This window comes from Engystomops pustulosus, chromosome 7, assembly GCF_040894005.1.
Source record: "Engystomops pustulosus chromosome 7, aEngPut4.maternal, whole genome shotgun sequence".
In the NCBI taxonomy this organism is placed as follows: domain Eukaryota; kingdom Metazoa; phylum Chordata; class Amphibia; order Anura; family Leptodactylidae; genus Engystomops; species Engystomops pustulosus.
In genome coordinates, this window is record NC_092417.1 from 145,685,552 (window position 1) to 145,701,377 (window position 15,826).

A 15,826-nucleotide genomic window follows, 5' to 3' on the forward strand; every position below is an offset into this window, starting at 1 on the left:
ATGAGCCCCTGAAATATTTTATCTGGTGGCTTCAGGAACCCCAGTATGACGTGGTTCAACTGCCCCATGAATTTGGAACATAGTGGCAGTATAGACTAAAAGGGGGGGGGGGAATCGTATCAGAACAAGAATGTTCTAGATGTTCATGGCAGCCAATCCGAGCTCAGCTTTCATTTAATAATTGTTGTGCGAAAATGAAAGCTGGACTTTGATTGGTTGCCATGAGCAACTACAACAGTTTTGCTCTCAGGCACTTCTGATAAATTTCCCCCGGTAACTTTATCCATATTAATTTAGGGTGCTAGTTGTCAGATTACCACATATAACATCTAAATATTGTTTGAGATCTTATTTTAATGTTCTGATCTTACTTCCAACTAAATAATAATGGTGTTTTGGGACTTTTACTATGGGGTAACATGGTTACCTGTTATTTGCTTTCCTATTTTATCAGATACTTACACATTCCAAGTCCAGGGTTTGGCATGTCTTCTGACACTCAGAGCCTTTTCCTCCCGTTGTAGCATTGGCGCAGTCAAAATATACCATATTTCCTGGGCACGCTAAAAAAATAAGTGGTGATGTGAGTATCTACTGTATGGAACCATAGCATCATTTTAGGTCTGTGCTGTGAACCATGTTGCAGTATTTAGAAATTACCTGCAACACTTGGTGCTTTACCGACGCAAAGTAGTCTGCCTTTCTGGCATGTGCTGTAATGAAGAATAATATGCAGATTATTTTCACAATTTCTGATTCCTTTTTGTAAATATAAAATATACCAAAAAATTGGGAATGTGCTGGAAAAAACGCAATACGCTGCCACTGTATGTACTGTATTTCCCATCTACAAATTAATTGAATGACTGTACAGGCGGTCCCCTACTTAAGAACACCTGACTTACAGACCGTCCCTAGTTACAAACGGACCTCTGGATGTTGGCAATTCACTGTACTTTAGCCTTAGGCTACAATAAACAGCTGTAACAGTTATCAATGGTGTCTACAATGAAGCTTTATTGTTAATCCTGGTTCTTGTGACAATCAAACATTTTTAAAATCCAATTGTCACCAAAACCAAAAAATTTCGCCTGGAGTTACAATTATGAAATATACAGTTCCGACTTACATACAAATTCAACTTAAGAATAAACCGGCAGAACTCATCTTGTACGTAACCCGGGGACTGCCTGTATAGTGATTCATCTTCTATTACTTACCACATGGCCCCATTGTCATACATGACTTCTCCTGGGGGCATTACTGATCCCTTGTAGTAGCAGGGGCATTTCTTATCTGACACACAGGCTCCGCTTTCGTCAAGGTAGGTGCCATCTGGGCAAGCGCAACCATCAACAGTAGGGAATTTGAAGCTGCAGCTGGGGTCGGGTTCGCTAAGGGAACGACAGGTTTTCTGGCAAGTGCTAATAGCGTACTGGTAGGTGCTGTTCTTCGGGCAGTTCTTTGTATATTTATCTTAAATGGAAAATAGAGATGATATTTGTCAAGGATGGTGATAAATGTGTAGTTTGAAAGGATTTTCAAGTGCATGAAAAATAAGTTTAAAAAAGTTTTCACATGGGGTGTTATTATAACAATAAGTTAGTTACTACTTCCTAGCCCCTGTCCTTTTGGTTCCGGTACTGAAAAATGTCCCTTCCGGGCTGTCCCTTCATTAGGATAGGTCATAAATATAAGATTGGTGAGGGGTAGGAACCCCTGCAGTGAGCTCCCCAATAGTTCTCTGCTTAAACTGCTAATCTACACGGGGTCCCACTAACATGAAATTTATAAACAATCCTAATAAAAGGTAAATGGTCTACTAACAATTTTGTGAACTTGTGTAAATATGTTATAATGATTGTCTGGAGGTGGTATGAAAGCAAAAAAGAAAAATGATGTAAGGGCATCACTAGCGTCCTCCTTAAAGGATAATACGATTATCTAGTGTGCTCATAGAATTCTTGGGTATCGCAAAACAATTATGAAAGAGTTATATATATATTATATTTTATATATAACTCTTTCAAAAACAAAAAAGAGCTTATGGTTCCTTATAGCCTCTCTCCGGTGTGGCACCTCCTGTCACTGCTCGTGTCTGTTTGTATGCAGAGGCTCAGCCACAGGGGGATAACTACAGCAGTAGCAGCCATAGGAGCTGCTATGGGGCCCACAGGGTCAGGGGGCCCCGGCATCTGATCTAAAACACTAAAGAATGGAGGATATGCACCATTATATACATATTATCCTGCACACTACAGCATAAAATGTATATAACAGTGCACATCTTGCAGAGTACACAGCATAAATTGGCAGCTCAAATAAGAAATGTCGGGGAAGAGATAGGGGGCAGCAGAATAACAGGACTAGGGATTTCTCATCTCTAATATTTGCTGTGTAGCTACTGGGACAGATCTGCATAAGTGTACAGTATAGTATATTTCAATGCATAAATGTGTGTGCATAATTCTATACATGTGTGTATGTGTGTAAGAGTGTATAAATGTGTGTGCATAAGTGTATACATGGATGTGTGTTAGAGTGTATTAATGTGTGAGAATACAAATGTGTATATTTTCTGAGGAGGTACGGGGGGCCCCATTCAAAAGTCTGCTCTAGGGCCCTGCCTCTCTTAGTTATGCCCTTGCTCGGCCATGATGTTGCATCAACAACACAAACCCTCTAAAAGCTATAGAGGATGTGGGCTGTTGATGTGACATCACCCATGAGCCTCTGTATATACAAAGAGACCACCATGCTGGAAAGAGGTAAGTATAAGCTCATTCACGTTTTTACACTAATTGGGTCGAGTACTCTAAAAATGTGTGATCTGTATAACCCTTTTAATTGTATATGTGCAGAGACAGTACTTACCACAGATGACACCTCTCCACTCCTTCAGAATCACACCTTCGGCAGCACAGGCCCTTACATAGGCTGCAAATGCTCCACAAACACTGTCTTCGCTCTTTTCATAGTTACAGCTATCATATATACAGTTCTGTAGGGAGTAATTGACAAAGTGGTTTTACTTTCGGTCTAATAATGGTTCATGTGTTTTCATAGACCCAGGACGTGCAAAAAAATATTAAAATAAGACCATCCCATTAATAATAAACTGAAATAAACAGGAGTATGTGAAGATATCTCTAACCAGAGATAATCATTACCGGGGTCGGCTCCAGATTTCAGTAGACCACTGGGTGACAGAGCTTTAGTAGGCCTATTAGCAGTGAACGCACATGGCATTAAAAATTCAAAACTAAAACAGTCTCCTGTTCCCTAAAATATTACCTAGTTTATCGTAACAAACAGCCCACTCATGGTCATTTTATATAAATAAAATCTACTATGGATTCATCTGATACAGCCCCGCAACCCCATGGATTCCTTATGTACATCCCTATGTGGCCGCCCCAGAAGCTCTGGGCCCCGACACTTGCCTAGGAATGCCCAGAGCTAGCACCGGCCCTGATCTTTACCTACCTTTTGATATATGGTTGGATTCACGGCAGCATGGCATGGTGCGAAAGGTCCATTGTTGTCGGAGAGCTGAGAACACCAGTGTTGGGCAAATCTCTCTGTAGTAAAACCAAAGTTAGAAATGTGTATAAAATCTATAACTATTCATTATCAGAATGTGGAAATAAAATCCTTTCATAGTAAGTTCCTTGTCAACACACCATTTTCCACACTGACAGAACACGGATTCTCATAAATGTCCTTCACATTAGCACAGTCCGTCTGACTCTTCCATGTGTTGGCAAAAGCAGATGCTGTCCCTTCCAGAACGCCACTATAAGCTCGGAAATCATCAGTCCGGATGTTGTTGAAATCTCCACAGAGCCCTGTTGATCAAAGAATAAGACACAGGCTCAGGGGCTTAGTATGAGGGGGCGCATGGAGCAACCTAGGCCATGAATCAATAACCTGAGGAGGGGTCAAGTTCTAGGTAAAACATAAAACATTTGGCATTGGGGTCCAGCAGCCTCAAGTTACACCTCTGCTTTATTTTATGGAATGAAACCGAATCTACATCCAGTACAGACAGTCCCCAACTTAAGAAAATCACCCTTTACAGTTGACCCCTAGTAACAGACAGAGCTGAGAATGCTTTTAATTTACTGTTCTTAATTCAAACCAACATTTTTATAATCCAGTTGTCCCAGACAGTGTCGACTCCAGGTTTTTAGTAGGTCCCCGAGCAACAAAGCCTCAGTAGGCCCCTTTGCAGTGAACTGGCATTATAAATTCAGAAACTAAAAGAGTCTTCTGTAATAATTTTACTATGGACCTACACACTTTACTATAACATTTGACTAGTTGGATTTGGCTTCATGGCGATTGATGTTTGTAGTTCTGTATATGCAAAGAGAACTTTACTGTTTGTACAGTTTTGTAGGTTTTGTTACAGATAGGAAATCAGCATTAGAAATCTGATCTGAATCTGAATTTTTTCTCTATAAGCTGCAGCTCATACTAATAGAAATTGGATAATTTCATCCCCACCATGGGGTTAATCTGGTTTGTCAGGTATAACCACTTATACCTGGGCCTATCGGAAAGCCAGCACTTTTGACCCAGACAAGCAAAATTTGCAAGGATTATTACTGAAATGTCAAGAATTCTGCAAAATCAGGGACGGTTTTGCAACTATTTTGCACATAAATATGAAATAGAATAGAACAACAATAAAACTAGTTAAACAATGGGCTGGTAACTGGACCTTCAGATACTCACCACATGCATCTCCCTGATACTCAGGGTCCAAGCTAGCAGAGATCTGCATAAGAGGATTCATCTGAATTTGGATCTGGATCCCGTTGAAACTCTTAACAATCAAGTAGAAAGACGATGGCTGGAGCACAGCAAGGTTCTCTGGAAAAGAAAAGAAAAATGTATAAAAAAGGAAAAACAAAGATAACCACAAAAAACAATATGCAATGTACAGTATATCAAATTGTATTTATATCATATATCAAACTTGTCCATAAACCACATTTTATTGGAATTTTGGAGAATTGTAGCAATAATCAAGAACCAGTTTGTCTCAAGAGAAATTCCTCTTTGAAGAGGAAAAGTAATCCATACTATTCAGGGCAATTGTTAAACTTGTCACCCAAAAAAAAGCCTCTAGAAGTAAACTAAGCAGCTCCCTAGCCCTACCCCAGTAATAGCAGTAATAGTTAAATCACTAGCCTTATCGGAACATACTGATACTGCACTATGTAGCCCTCCGGGTATCTTGGTCAACATCATAGAAAGGAATACAGCACGGATCCCGGTTTTCATGATCAGAGGGGGTATTACTACTGAGATCCCCACTATCAGCAAGTTATCCTCTATCTTCTAGATAGGGTAAAACTTCATTTTTCAATGTCAGTGGCTGGACAACCCCTTCAACTAATAAGCACTGACATTAGCAGAGAGTTTACTGTACCTGTAAAAAGAGGTGCCCGAGCATAGATTCCATTTAAGAGGATAGTCCCAGAAGATTTGACTGTGACAACCTGTAAGAAGAGTCATGTCAGGCTATGCAGTTATAAAAGCAGGAGATAAATAGCGGAAGGTTCTATTAAATAGGGCAATTAACGGAAAGAAGGGTTTGCTCCATTGCCTAAGTAAAACTTATAGAAACAGTTGTTTTGTTGGACAAATTGGGCAAATGTGTAAGTAAGGGAAGGAAAGTAGCTATACTGTAGGTTGTAAAGAGATAGAACATGCATACTGGCTCTGGTTCTTGTTGGGCCTAAATGGCTCAATGCCACATAAGACACCAGTACTATAAATGGTAGGGTGGTCCTATGAGATATATTGGGTTTTGGCCTTGAAGGTTTATCTTATACTCACAGTTAATCCTTTCTCCAGTGAGAGGGTGACACTTTTTAGGCAAGTTTCTGTATTACTGACCCCACACTTTCTCAACTCAACTAGTACAGTAAACATGTTCTGAACACAGTCCTAAAACAACATAACAAATATTAAGTCAATTTTATTGGTCTGCACACCACTAATACTGTTAAGGTCCTCACAGAAGATCTGCAAGCATTGATGTCATATTCACAGAATCACAATAGAGCTAAGGTCAATAACCTGTATTCTTGAGGTAGATTTGGGTTCCAGAGGTAGGACCACCTACCAAGTCAACATACCTTTGTAAAAATGTAATTACAGTCTCCATGGAAGTTATAATGACCACCATCATAGGTGTAGATGTGAGACCCTCCTTCCATTGAACAGTGTCCAGCACATGGCAGTGCTAGGCAGCTCCACTGTCCTCCATGACAGGTACTAAAAAGAGACAGAACAATGAATAGGAGTAAGCTATACTTTGGTACAGCCAATAGTAAATTAGAAAAAAAGAAGTTAGTGCTAGGCCTCAAAGTGGTTAGTAATATCTTAATTTTTTACCAGTTGTGGCACTTGGTGCTGTAGGATTCTCCAGGTGCATATTTCTTATTGTTGTAAGTACATGAGCACTCGCTGAGTGGGATACATCCTTGGTTGTTAATGTCATCGAAAACAGTTCCTGCAAGAAACACAGTCATATTCAAGGGTATAAAATGTAATGCTTATGGTGCACCTTCCATAGCTTGTTTGTTCCTCCAGCTTCCACACGTACACACTTGGTTTGGCTAAGCTTCAATGGAGAAAGCAAGTAAGTCACTGCCTGACGCCTTTTGATTTGTGTAGGTCGAATCAATTACAAATAAAAAGTTGTTTGGTTACCGTATTTTCCGGGCCATTAGGCGCACCGGAATATAAGGCGCAACAGTCCGATGCGCCTTATATATGTAATAATTCCATATATAAGGCGCATCAGACTATAAGGCGCAGGGTCGGGGGCGTGGCGGAGGTCCGGGGGCGGAGCGGAGACCCGACGGGACGCGAAGCGGAGAAGAGACGCGGAACGCGGGGAAGGTGAGGGGGGAAGGTGAGGGGGAGGTGGAGAATGGCATACTTACATAGGTCCCCGCTACCGGAGACAGCAGATCTCCAGCGGGAACTGCAGACCACGCGGCAGAAGATGTTCGTGCCGCGTGGTCTGCAGTTCCCGCTGGAGATCTGCTGTCTCCGGTAGCGGGGACCTATGTAAGTAGGGTCCGCTGCCCTCATATAGGGCGCACCGGACTATAAGGCGCACTTTGGATTTCCAAGGAAATCCAAGGCTTTTAAGTGCGCCTTATAGTCCGGAAAATATGGTACTACAAAATTAGCAAATGCTGTTGACCTTTTCTTAAAGGAAACCTATTATTATCTATGTTATCGAAATAAGTGAGGTGCTAGAAGATTGCATACCTGGTGGACAGAAGCAGCCATCTATACAATGTTCTTCACAAACAAGGGTTCTCTCAGAATTGGAACAGGTGTCAGCACAGGGAGACCCACACTCATTGTACTTCAAATTCATTGGACAGTTCCTCTCTTGAAATGAGAAATGCACCAGGTCAATGCAAGATAATAAATTCTTCTGAAATAGTCGACTGCATTTTACCATACTTGGTCACACAGTACATGTGCTGGAATTTTCAAGAAGATACAAGAATGGTCTTACCACACATCTTGTATCTCCAGGTACTTGGTCTTCCACCGGCATGGGCACATTGTCTGGAGTACTCGGCCAGAGTATCGCAGAAACAGGATGTATCGTTTAAAGATTGACAGTTGCATAGATCGGATATACAGGCTTCTATGTAGGCTTCCTTGGGGAGACGTATGTCACAGTCACTGAATGCTGGACTGGAGAGCATGCTGAGGCAAACATCCTTCTGTCAGGGAAACAGTCAAAAAGACAATTAGTCGTGTTTTTTTTTAAATTTAGAAATATGATAAATTTTACAAATATGTCAATGACTTCTACTTTTGGAAAGTTAAATGTATTATGTGATCTTTTCTCGCTTCAATTACATACTAACTGATTCTAATAACAAAAAATAAACAAAGTGCCAAGAGTAAGTTGGCTGAAGGTTACTCCTTCACTGGAAATGCCAAACGTCACCAGTTGTCTTTGAGGAACCTAGAAGTAAGTGTATAACTCTCATGATCTATTACCACAAGATAACCGATGTATGACAAAAAAAATTATGGAAAATCCATCAATGTACAAGATCCTCCACAGTACCCACTGTCTGATCAAGATGAGGTTCTGAACTAGAACAGACCATACACATAAAATGTGTTAAGACATACCAGGTCATTGCAGTTTTTAGGAGGAGATGAAATAACATCTTCACACTGTTCGGTGGGCCCATCCATCTTTTGCAGGTTTCCAAATTGTATGGGAGTCAGTAGCATATCTGTACAGAGTGACAGATTAAGTTGTATATTCTTTTCAGTAAATTGTGCCAAAATCTTTTTAGTTTATTTGTATTTTTTTAACTTTATCTTATTATCTTTGTATTTTATTTGTTTTTTTAATTTTTTTTTAACTGTATTTAGTCAAAGCGCAATGTATCGAAATCAGAAAAACACATGATTCCATTGATCGTTAACTTTCAAGTTGATTACGGCTGGGCAGGCAAGGTCTCACTGACAGACCCAGTGAGTATCTGTCATAGCTTGGAGACAGATGCACATGCAGCGGGGTGGCACTGCTTCTCGGCATGATATGAGTAATGTGGTGGGGGCCCAGGGGCATGCAGCCCTGGAGCCCTCCATGTAGTCCGGCCCTGATCAGGTTTATTCCAAGTAAGGAATTTTGCTTTTATCAAGATGGAATCCAACTGGACCTTATTCTACAGATTCATAGAAATGTTAAAGAAAAATAGCTCAAGTAAGGAATCCATGGATCTCTGAAATAGAGCAATTGCAAAATGATCTTGTTGTCAGTTCCATGACACTGAAATCCATGTAGTTTTTACTATGAGCAGCTTCTATGGAGAGGCCATTAGTATAGTGACCAGGAACATTTAAAGAGTAGAGTAGTGGAGACCAAAACATAGGAAATCGCCCCACAGAGTTGTCAATTAATAATAATTATTTAAGTTTTGGGGGACGAGTTACCTTCAACCCTGTGTGGTTCGTGTTTGGGCTTATCCAAAGCTTGTACTAGGCAATGAGAATATAAGTCCTAGTCCTTGAGTGATGAATTCATGAGAATTCCTGTCCCTGATCATTGTTTCATGTCAACAGAAAAACATGAAGAAGAAACCCTCCTTTATGTCATGACTCATTAAAAGTGCAAATCATAATGCTAGTGTGAACAGAGCATAAGATGAAAAATATAAGAATAGAATTGAAGGCTACTTCTTTGTGCTTTCTCTTTTTTCATATGAAATTGTATTATTTTTAAGTAATGAATGATATAGGTGTAGAATCAACTCTCAGACTTACCTTCAATTTGAAATTCATCTAGTCTAATTCCGTTCATATCCCCACACAATCCACATGTAGTTTTCATGTGTTTAGGGGACAATTTAAGCTGAAAATGAAATTCATTTTAACAATTAGACCTCAATTAAGTACAGTTAAAAACAAAACGATCAAATATTCAAGGGATAATATACTACCATCAGCATCAAGCACGATAAACCAGGGTCACTTACTTATAGATCCAGGCACCGTGACACACGGCGCACACTCCACAAGTGCTGGGGAAGCAGAGGGGCATGGTGCACAGAGGAGCCAGGTAGCCATCGAATCTCATTACCATAATTTTAAAAGTTGATTTTAGAATGAGGCCATAAATAACAGATAAAAGAAGATTAACACAGTCAGGGTACTTGAATCAATGAGTAAGTAAGTGCCCCTGGTTTATCATGATGGATTTTAATGGTGGATTTCCTTTAATACTGGTGAGTATTTAACATCTACATTATTCTCTATGATGGAAAAATATGACCATACTGTAAATTCAACAAAAACAAAAAACGGATTTAGCATTACCATTAAGGCATCTTCATTATTCCACAAAAGAGTCAACCCGAGCTTGGCTGAAATCTTCACGTAGACACTGCTCTGCTGTATGTGAACCCCAAACTGGCTGAATGGAAGGGAAATACTACCAAAAAAACAACACAAAATTTTAACCTCTTTTAAATATCTTTAGACCTATTCCATTAATATTTCACTCTGTAAATGCACTTACTTATTTCCTCCCACCATGATTTCGTCTTTCCTCATCTCAATGACAAGTCCTTCAATCTTAATGATAACATGGGACAGCACTGGCTTCTTTGAGTTAGCTGAGCGCCGGATCTGGATATTAAAATCTTCAAAGGTCTTTTTACAGTTAGAGGCAAAGACGTAGTTGCAGGATCCAGGGAACTGGTAGATGTCTCCATCGAATGTCTTATAGTGGAAATTGCCCCATGTGCTGCAGACTTGGTCATTGTGTGCAGGATTCAACACTGTAGTAAAATATTAATAGTATCAGAGATAGTATCAGGTATATTAAATAAATATTCTGACTGCTTATAGATCCTATAGTTTCAGTATCCATCAGTTTTCCAAAGCTGTGTAAGATACAGGCAGTCCCCGGGTTACGTAAAGGATAGGTTCTGTAGGTTTGTTCTAAAGCTGAGTTTGTATGTAAGTCGGAACTGTATATTTTATAATTGTAACCCCAGCCAAAATTTTTGGGTCTCTGTGACAATTGTATTTTAATAATGTTGGGTTCTAAAAAGAAGCAGGATTAACAATAAAGCTTAGTTGCATACACCTTTGTTAACTGTTACAGCTGATCATTGTAGCCTGGGGCTAAAATAGAATGAATTACCAGGGGTCCGTTTGTAGCTAGGGTTCGTCTGTAAGTCGGGTCTTAAGTAGGGTACCGCCTGAATTAGTAGTTAGGATATAGAAAAATCATATTTTTGCTAAAGGGCTTATTCTATTTCCCCTGTCAAATATTAAAATTTCTTAGTTATCGAACCTTTCACGAAAAACTATATATACCTTACCCTTACTAATTTCTTATTAAAATATGAATCGCTACCAAAATGAATGCCTCTCTTTTCGAGAGCAGAACTGCTCTAGTTTTCTAATCTAGTTTTCTGCTCTAGTTTAACCAATCAGAGCTCAGCTTAATTTTAATAAACAGCTGTAGAAAAATAAGAACTGAGCTTCGATTGGTTGCCATGAGCAATTAGAACAGTTCTGTCCTCGGATACTTCTGATAAATCTCCAACTCTATGTTATCCTGTTATGTTAATTGTTATCCAGAGTATACATAAAAGAACAAAAAATGTAAAAAATAACTAAAATTCTCATTCTAAAAATAAAAGTCATTACTTACCTCGAGTCGGTAATTCAAAGGCATAGTTAAGTGTCAGTGCAGAAAGGATCCAGATAACCGGACCCATAGTCCCCATGGTGCTCAGGGACTGTAGGTGCAGTTTTTGCTGAGCAACGTCTTGTGGCCTTTGGTGTCCAGTTTGACCCTCTATATATAGGGCAGATCCATTCACCTTCCTAGTAGGAGCGGTCAGTAAGGGTCTTACTACTTATCCTTATAATTACACCATAGTCAAATTACACCATGTCAAACCCATACTTTGATGATAGATCTGATCAGTTATTACTTGGGATTATATTGATCCCTTATATCTTCCTCTCCTACATCACATCTATTATAGGATTTCTCATGTTCACTTATCTGTTACAGCAGGGCAATAAGTGAATGAAAAACTGTATTTTGTATACCTTTAAATATTCTTTATGACGCTACATTTCTGGAGAACCTACTTTAGATAAACTATGGGTGTAATACTGGTCCTATGTCATATATTATTCCATGATTGCTAAAGATTCATTTACAAAAGGTATAAAAGCTAGATAAAAATTACTTTGTTGGTATATTCTACCCATATCTATATTTTCTCCATCATCCTCATATATTTTGGCGATAAAATCATTGAAAGGACTTTCCAAGTACTGATGACTTATTGCTTATTGCTACCAGACTGGTGGGACATCTGGGGGCGCCACTAGGAACTTTTAACTGGAAGATTTTTGTGGACACCCCCCATGGCGCCCATTCCCACATTGATACATAACATTGTATACACAATTGCATGTGCCCACTCAGTATATAAATAGCCCCTGCATGTGCCAACTCAGTATAAAAATAGCACCTGAATGTGTCCACTCAGTACATAGATAGCCCCTGCACGTGCCCACTCAGTATATAGATAGCCCCTGCACTTGCCCACTCAGTATATAGATAACCCCTGCACGTGCCCACTCAGTATATAGATAGCCCCTGCACGTGCCCGCTCAGTATATAAATAGCCCCTGCACGTGTCCACTCAGTATATAGATGGCCCCTGCCCATGCCCTCTCAGTATATACGGTAGCTAGCCCCTGCATGTGCCCACTCAGTATAAAAATAGCCCCTGCACGTGTCTACTCAGTATATAGATGGCCCATGCATGTGCCCACTCACTGTACAGATAGCCCCTGCATGTGCCCACTGAGGATATAGATGGCTCCTGCATGTGTCCACTCAGTATATAGGTAGCCCCTGCATATGCCCACGCAGTATAAATAACCCCTGCGTGTGTCCATTCAGTATATAGATGGCCCCTGCACGTGCCCACTCAGTATATAAATAGCCCCTGCACGTGTCTACTCAGTATAAAGATGGCCTATGCATGTGCCCACTCACTGTACAGATAGCCCCTGCATGTGCCCACTGAGGATATAGATGGCTCCTGCATGTGTCCACTCAGTATATAGGTAGCCCCTGCACATGCCTACTCAGTATAAATAACCTCTGCACGTGTCCATTCAGTATATAGATGGCACCTGCACGTGCCCACTCAGTATATAAATAGCCCCTGCACATGTCCACTCAGTATATAGATACCCCCATGCCCGCTTTTAATGAAATATCCACATTAGATGTTTCCCTTTAATGAAATATCCACCAGATGCTCCCATTTAATGAAATGTCCACCCCAGATGCCCCCTTTAATTAAATATCTGTGGATGCACATGTAAAGAGTGGTCTTGCAATGGTAAATGCATAAAAATTGCAACTTATTGGCGGGTTATAACAATATCAATTACAGGTGCAGCCTAACATTTATAGAAAACTGACTTGGATACATAGGGGCACATTTACTAAGGGTTTTGCGCCACACTTTTCTTGGACGGTGCTAAAATGGCTTGCACATGTATTTAAGAAGTGTCTGCGCCGCTATTGTGTCGCACACGACTCTTTTAGATTATGGGGTGTGTCGGTGGTTGCTTCGACTGATTCCGACCGAGTGCTATATTTAACATGCAAATTATGTCACACGCACCAAAAGTTAAAGGTACATCACAAAAAACGTGGTGAAATCTTTTGGGCCTGTGCGGGGAAGCAACACATTCATGATTTCTGGCACACGTTCTTAATGAATCGGTTGCACCCAGCATTATACACGGAAAGAGCACTTTTAGTGAAGTTTCCGTCTTTCTAAGTAAATCTGTCCTATTGGCGTAGATTTATCATTAGTTTGCCTCACTATTGTGCACAGGATTAATGAAAACTGGCACACGGTCTCCAACAATCTGGTGCACGCTAATCGTGCTTTAATTGAGTGTACCTGTTTTTCTTTTGTGCACTCAGTTTGCACCGCAATTATGGCTGAATTTCAACTTAATGTAGCACCGGTGTGAAACGGCACAGAAACGCCCCTTTTGGTGCAGAATTTGGTGTCGCAGCGGACACAAAACGCACAGACTCATCATAAATACATGTACAAGCAATGGAGCCATTCCGCATGTGCTGGCCTGTGACAAACGCTTCAGATATTTTGATAGCGAAAGGGGGTATCCGGGCAATGCTTCGGGGGCATATAACAGCTAAAGCCAGCCATAGTTCCCAGTGGCTAGGGTGAAGGTTAGAGATGAGCGAACATGCTCGTCCGAGCTTGATGCTCGGTCGAGCATTAGGGTACTCGAAACTGCTCGTTGCTCGGACGAATACTTTGCCCGCTCGAGAAAATGGCAGCTCCCGCCGTTTTGCTTTTTGGCGGCCAGAAACAGAGCCAATCACAAGCCAGGAGACTCTGCACTCCACCCAGCATGACGTGGTACCCTTACACGTCGATAGCAGTGGTTGGCTGGCCAGATCAGGTGACCCTGGGATAGACTAGCCGCTGGCCGCGCTGCTCGGATCATTCTGTCTCTGGATGCCGCTAGGGAGAGAGCTGCTGCTGGTCAGGGAAAGCGTTAGGGTGTTCTATTAGCTTACTGTTAGGCAGGAGTGATTCTCAAAGAACCCAACAGCCCTTCTTAGGGCTACAATAACGTTCTACTTTTTTTATTTTAATTTGCATCTTTTACCATTTTGTGAGGAATTAGCAGGGGGACTTGCTACCGTTGTGTTTAGCTCTTAGTGGCACACATATCCATAGCAAAGACCGAAGTGGGAAAATTCAGTAGGGGTTGGATTTCTATTAGGCAATAACTCAGTGTCATCTCATCTGGCATAGTAGTGTGCTTCCTTTGATACTTGGCTAGAAAATAGCCATAGGAGAATACAAACAGCTTCTTGAAGCCTACAGTAGCGTTCTATATATTTGATTTCTGGTTGATCTGCTGGTGGCTTTAGTTTCTGCAGTGCATGTACTTGCCAATTCTGAGCAATTTGTAGTGAGACTTGCGACCGCTGTGTTCTGCGCTTAGTGGCGCACATATCCATAGCAAAGGCTGAAGTGGGAAAATTCAGTAGGGGTTGGATTTCTATTAGGCACTAACTCAGTGTCATCTCATCTGGCATAGTAGTGTGCTTCCTTTGATACTTGGCTAGAAAATAGCCATAGGAGAATACAAACAGCTTCTTGAAGCCTACAGTAGCGTTCTATATATTTGATTTCTGGTTGATCTGCTGGTGGCTTTAGTTTCTGCAGTGCATGTACTTGCCAATTCTGAGCAATTTGTAGTGAGACTTGCGACCGCTGTGTTCTGCGCTTAGTGGCGCACATATCCATAGCAAAGGCTGAAGTGGGAAAATTCAGTAGGGGTTGGATTTCTATTAGGCACTAACTCAGTGTCATCTCATCTGGCATAGTAGTGTGCTTCCTTTGATACTTGGCTAGAAAATAGCCATAGGAGAATACAAATAGCTTCTTGAAGCCTACAGTAGCGTTCTATATATTTGATTTCTGGTTGATCTGCTGGTGGCTGTAGTTTCTGCAGTGCATGTACTTGCCAATTCTGAGCAATTTGTAGTGAGACTTGCGACCGCTGTGTTCTGCGCTTAGTGGCGCACATATCCATAGCAAAGGCTGAAGTGGGAAAATTCAGTAGGGGTTGGATTTCTATTAGGCACTAACTCAGTGTCATCTCATCTGGCATAGTAGTGTGCTTCCTTTGATACTTGGCTAGAAAATAGCCATAGGAGAATACAAATAGCTTCTTGAAGCCTACAGTAGCGTTCTATATATTTGATTTCTGGTTGATCTGCTGGTGGCTTTAGTTTCTGCAGTGCATGTACTTGCCAATTCTGAGCAATTTGTAGTGAGACTTGCGACCGCTGTGTTCTGCGCTTAGTGGCGCACATATCCATAGCAAAGGCTGAAGTGGGAAAATTCAGTAGGGGTTGGATTTCTATTAGGCAATAACTCAGTGTCATCTCATCTGGCATAGTAGTGTGCTTCCTTTGATACTTGGCTAGAAAATAGCCATAGGAGAATACAAATAGCTTCTTGAAGCCTACAGTAGCGTTCTATATATTTGATATCTGGTTGATCTGCTGGTGGCTTTAGTTTCTGCAGTGCATGTACTTGCCAATTCTGAGCAATTTGTAGTGAGACTTGCGACCGCTGTGTTCTGCGCTTAGTGGCGCACATATCCATAGCAAAGGCTGAAGTGGGAAAATTCAGTAGGGGTTGGATTT

General features: G+C 40.9%; 1 protein-coding gene across 1 annotated transcript in view; it reads right to left on the bottom strand.

Moving 5' to 3' along the window:
• The window catches only part of LOC140070232 (uncharacterized), a 36,310-nt gene extending 25,001 nt beyond the window's left edge, over window positions 1-11,309 (bottom strand). Inside the window, exons 1-18 of the mRNA XM_072116586.1 lie at window positions 11,234-11,309; window positions 10,088-10,349; window positions 9,886-10,000; window positions 9,334-9,421; window positions 8,191-8,297; window positions 7,556-7,769; window positions 7,300-7,425; window positions 6,412-6,529; window positions 6,153-6,291; window positions 5,851-5,961; window positions 5,441-5,510; window positions 4,741-4,878; window positions 3,684-3,848; window positions 3,487-3,581; window positions 2,875-3,001; window positions 1,221-1,476; window positions 661-713; window positions 463-563 (exon numbers count right to left, since the gene is read on the bottom strand). Of these exons, the coding sequence (XP_071972687.1) occupies window positions 463-563; window positions 661-713; window positions 1,221-1,476; window positions 2,875-3,001; window positions 3,487-3,581; window positions 3,684-3,848; window positions 4,741-4,878; window positions 5,441-5,510; window positions 5,851-5,961; window positions 6,153-6,291; window positions 6,412-6,529; window positions 7,300-7,425; window positions 7,556-7,769; window positions 8,191-8,297; window positions 9,334-9,421; window positions 9,886-10,000; window positions 10,088-10,349; window positions 11,234-11,309 (2,361 nt within the window). The remainder of the gene's footprint in view (window positions 1-462; window positions 564-660; window positions 714-1,220; window positions 1,477-2,874; window positions 3,002-3,486; window positions 3,582-3,683; window positions 3,849-4,740; window positions 4,879-5,440; window positions 5,511-5,850; window positions 5,962-6,152; window positions 6,292-6,411; window positions 6,530-7,299; window positions 7,426-7,555; window positions 7,770-8,190; window positions 8,298-9,333; window positions 9,422-9,885; window positions 10,001-10,087; window positions 10,350-11,233) is intronic.
• Window positions 11,310-15,826: the final 4,517 nt, after the last annotated feature.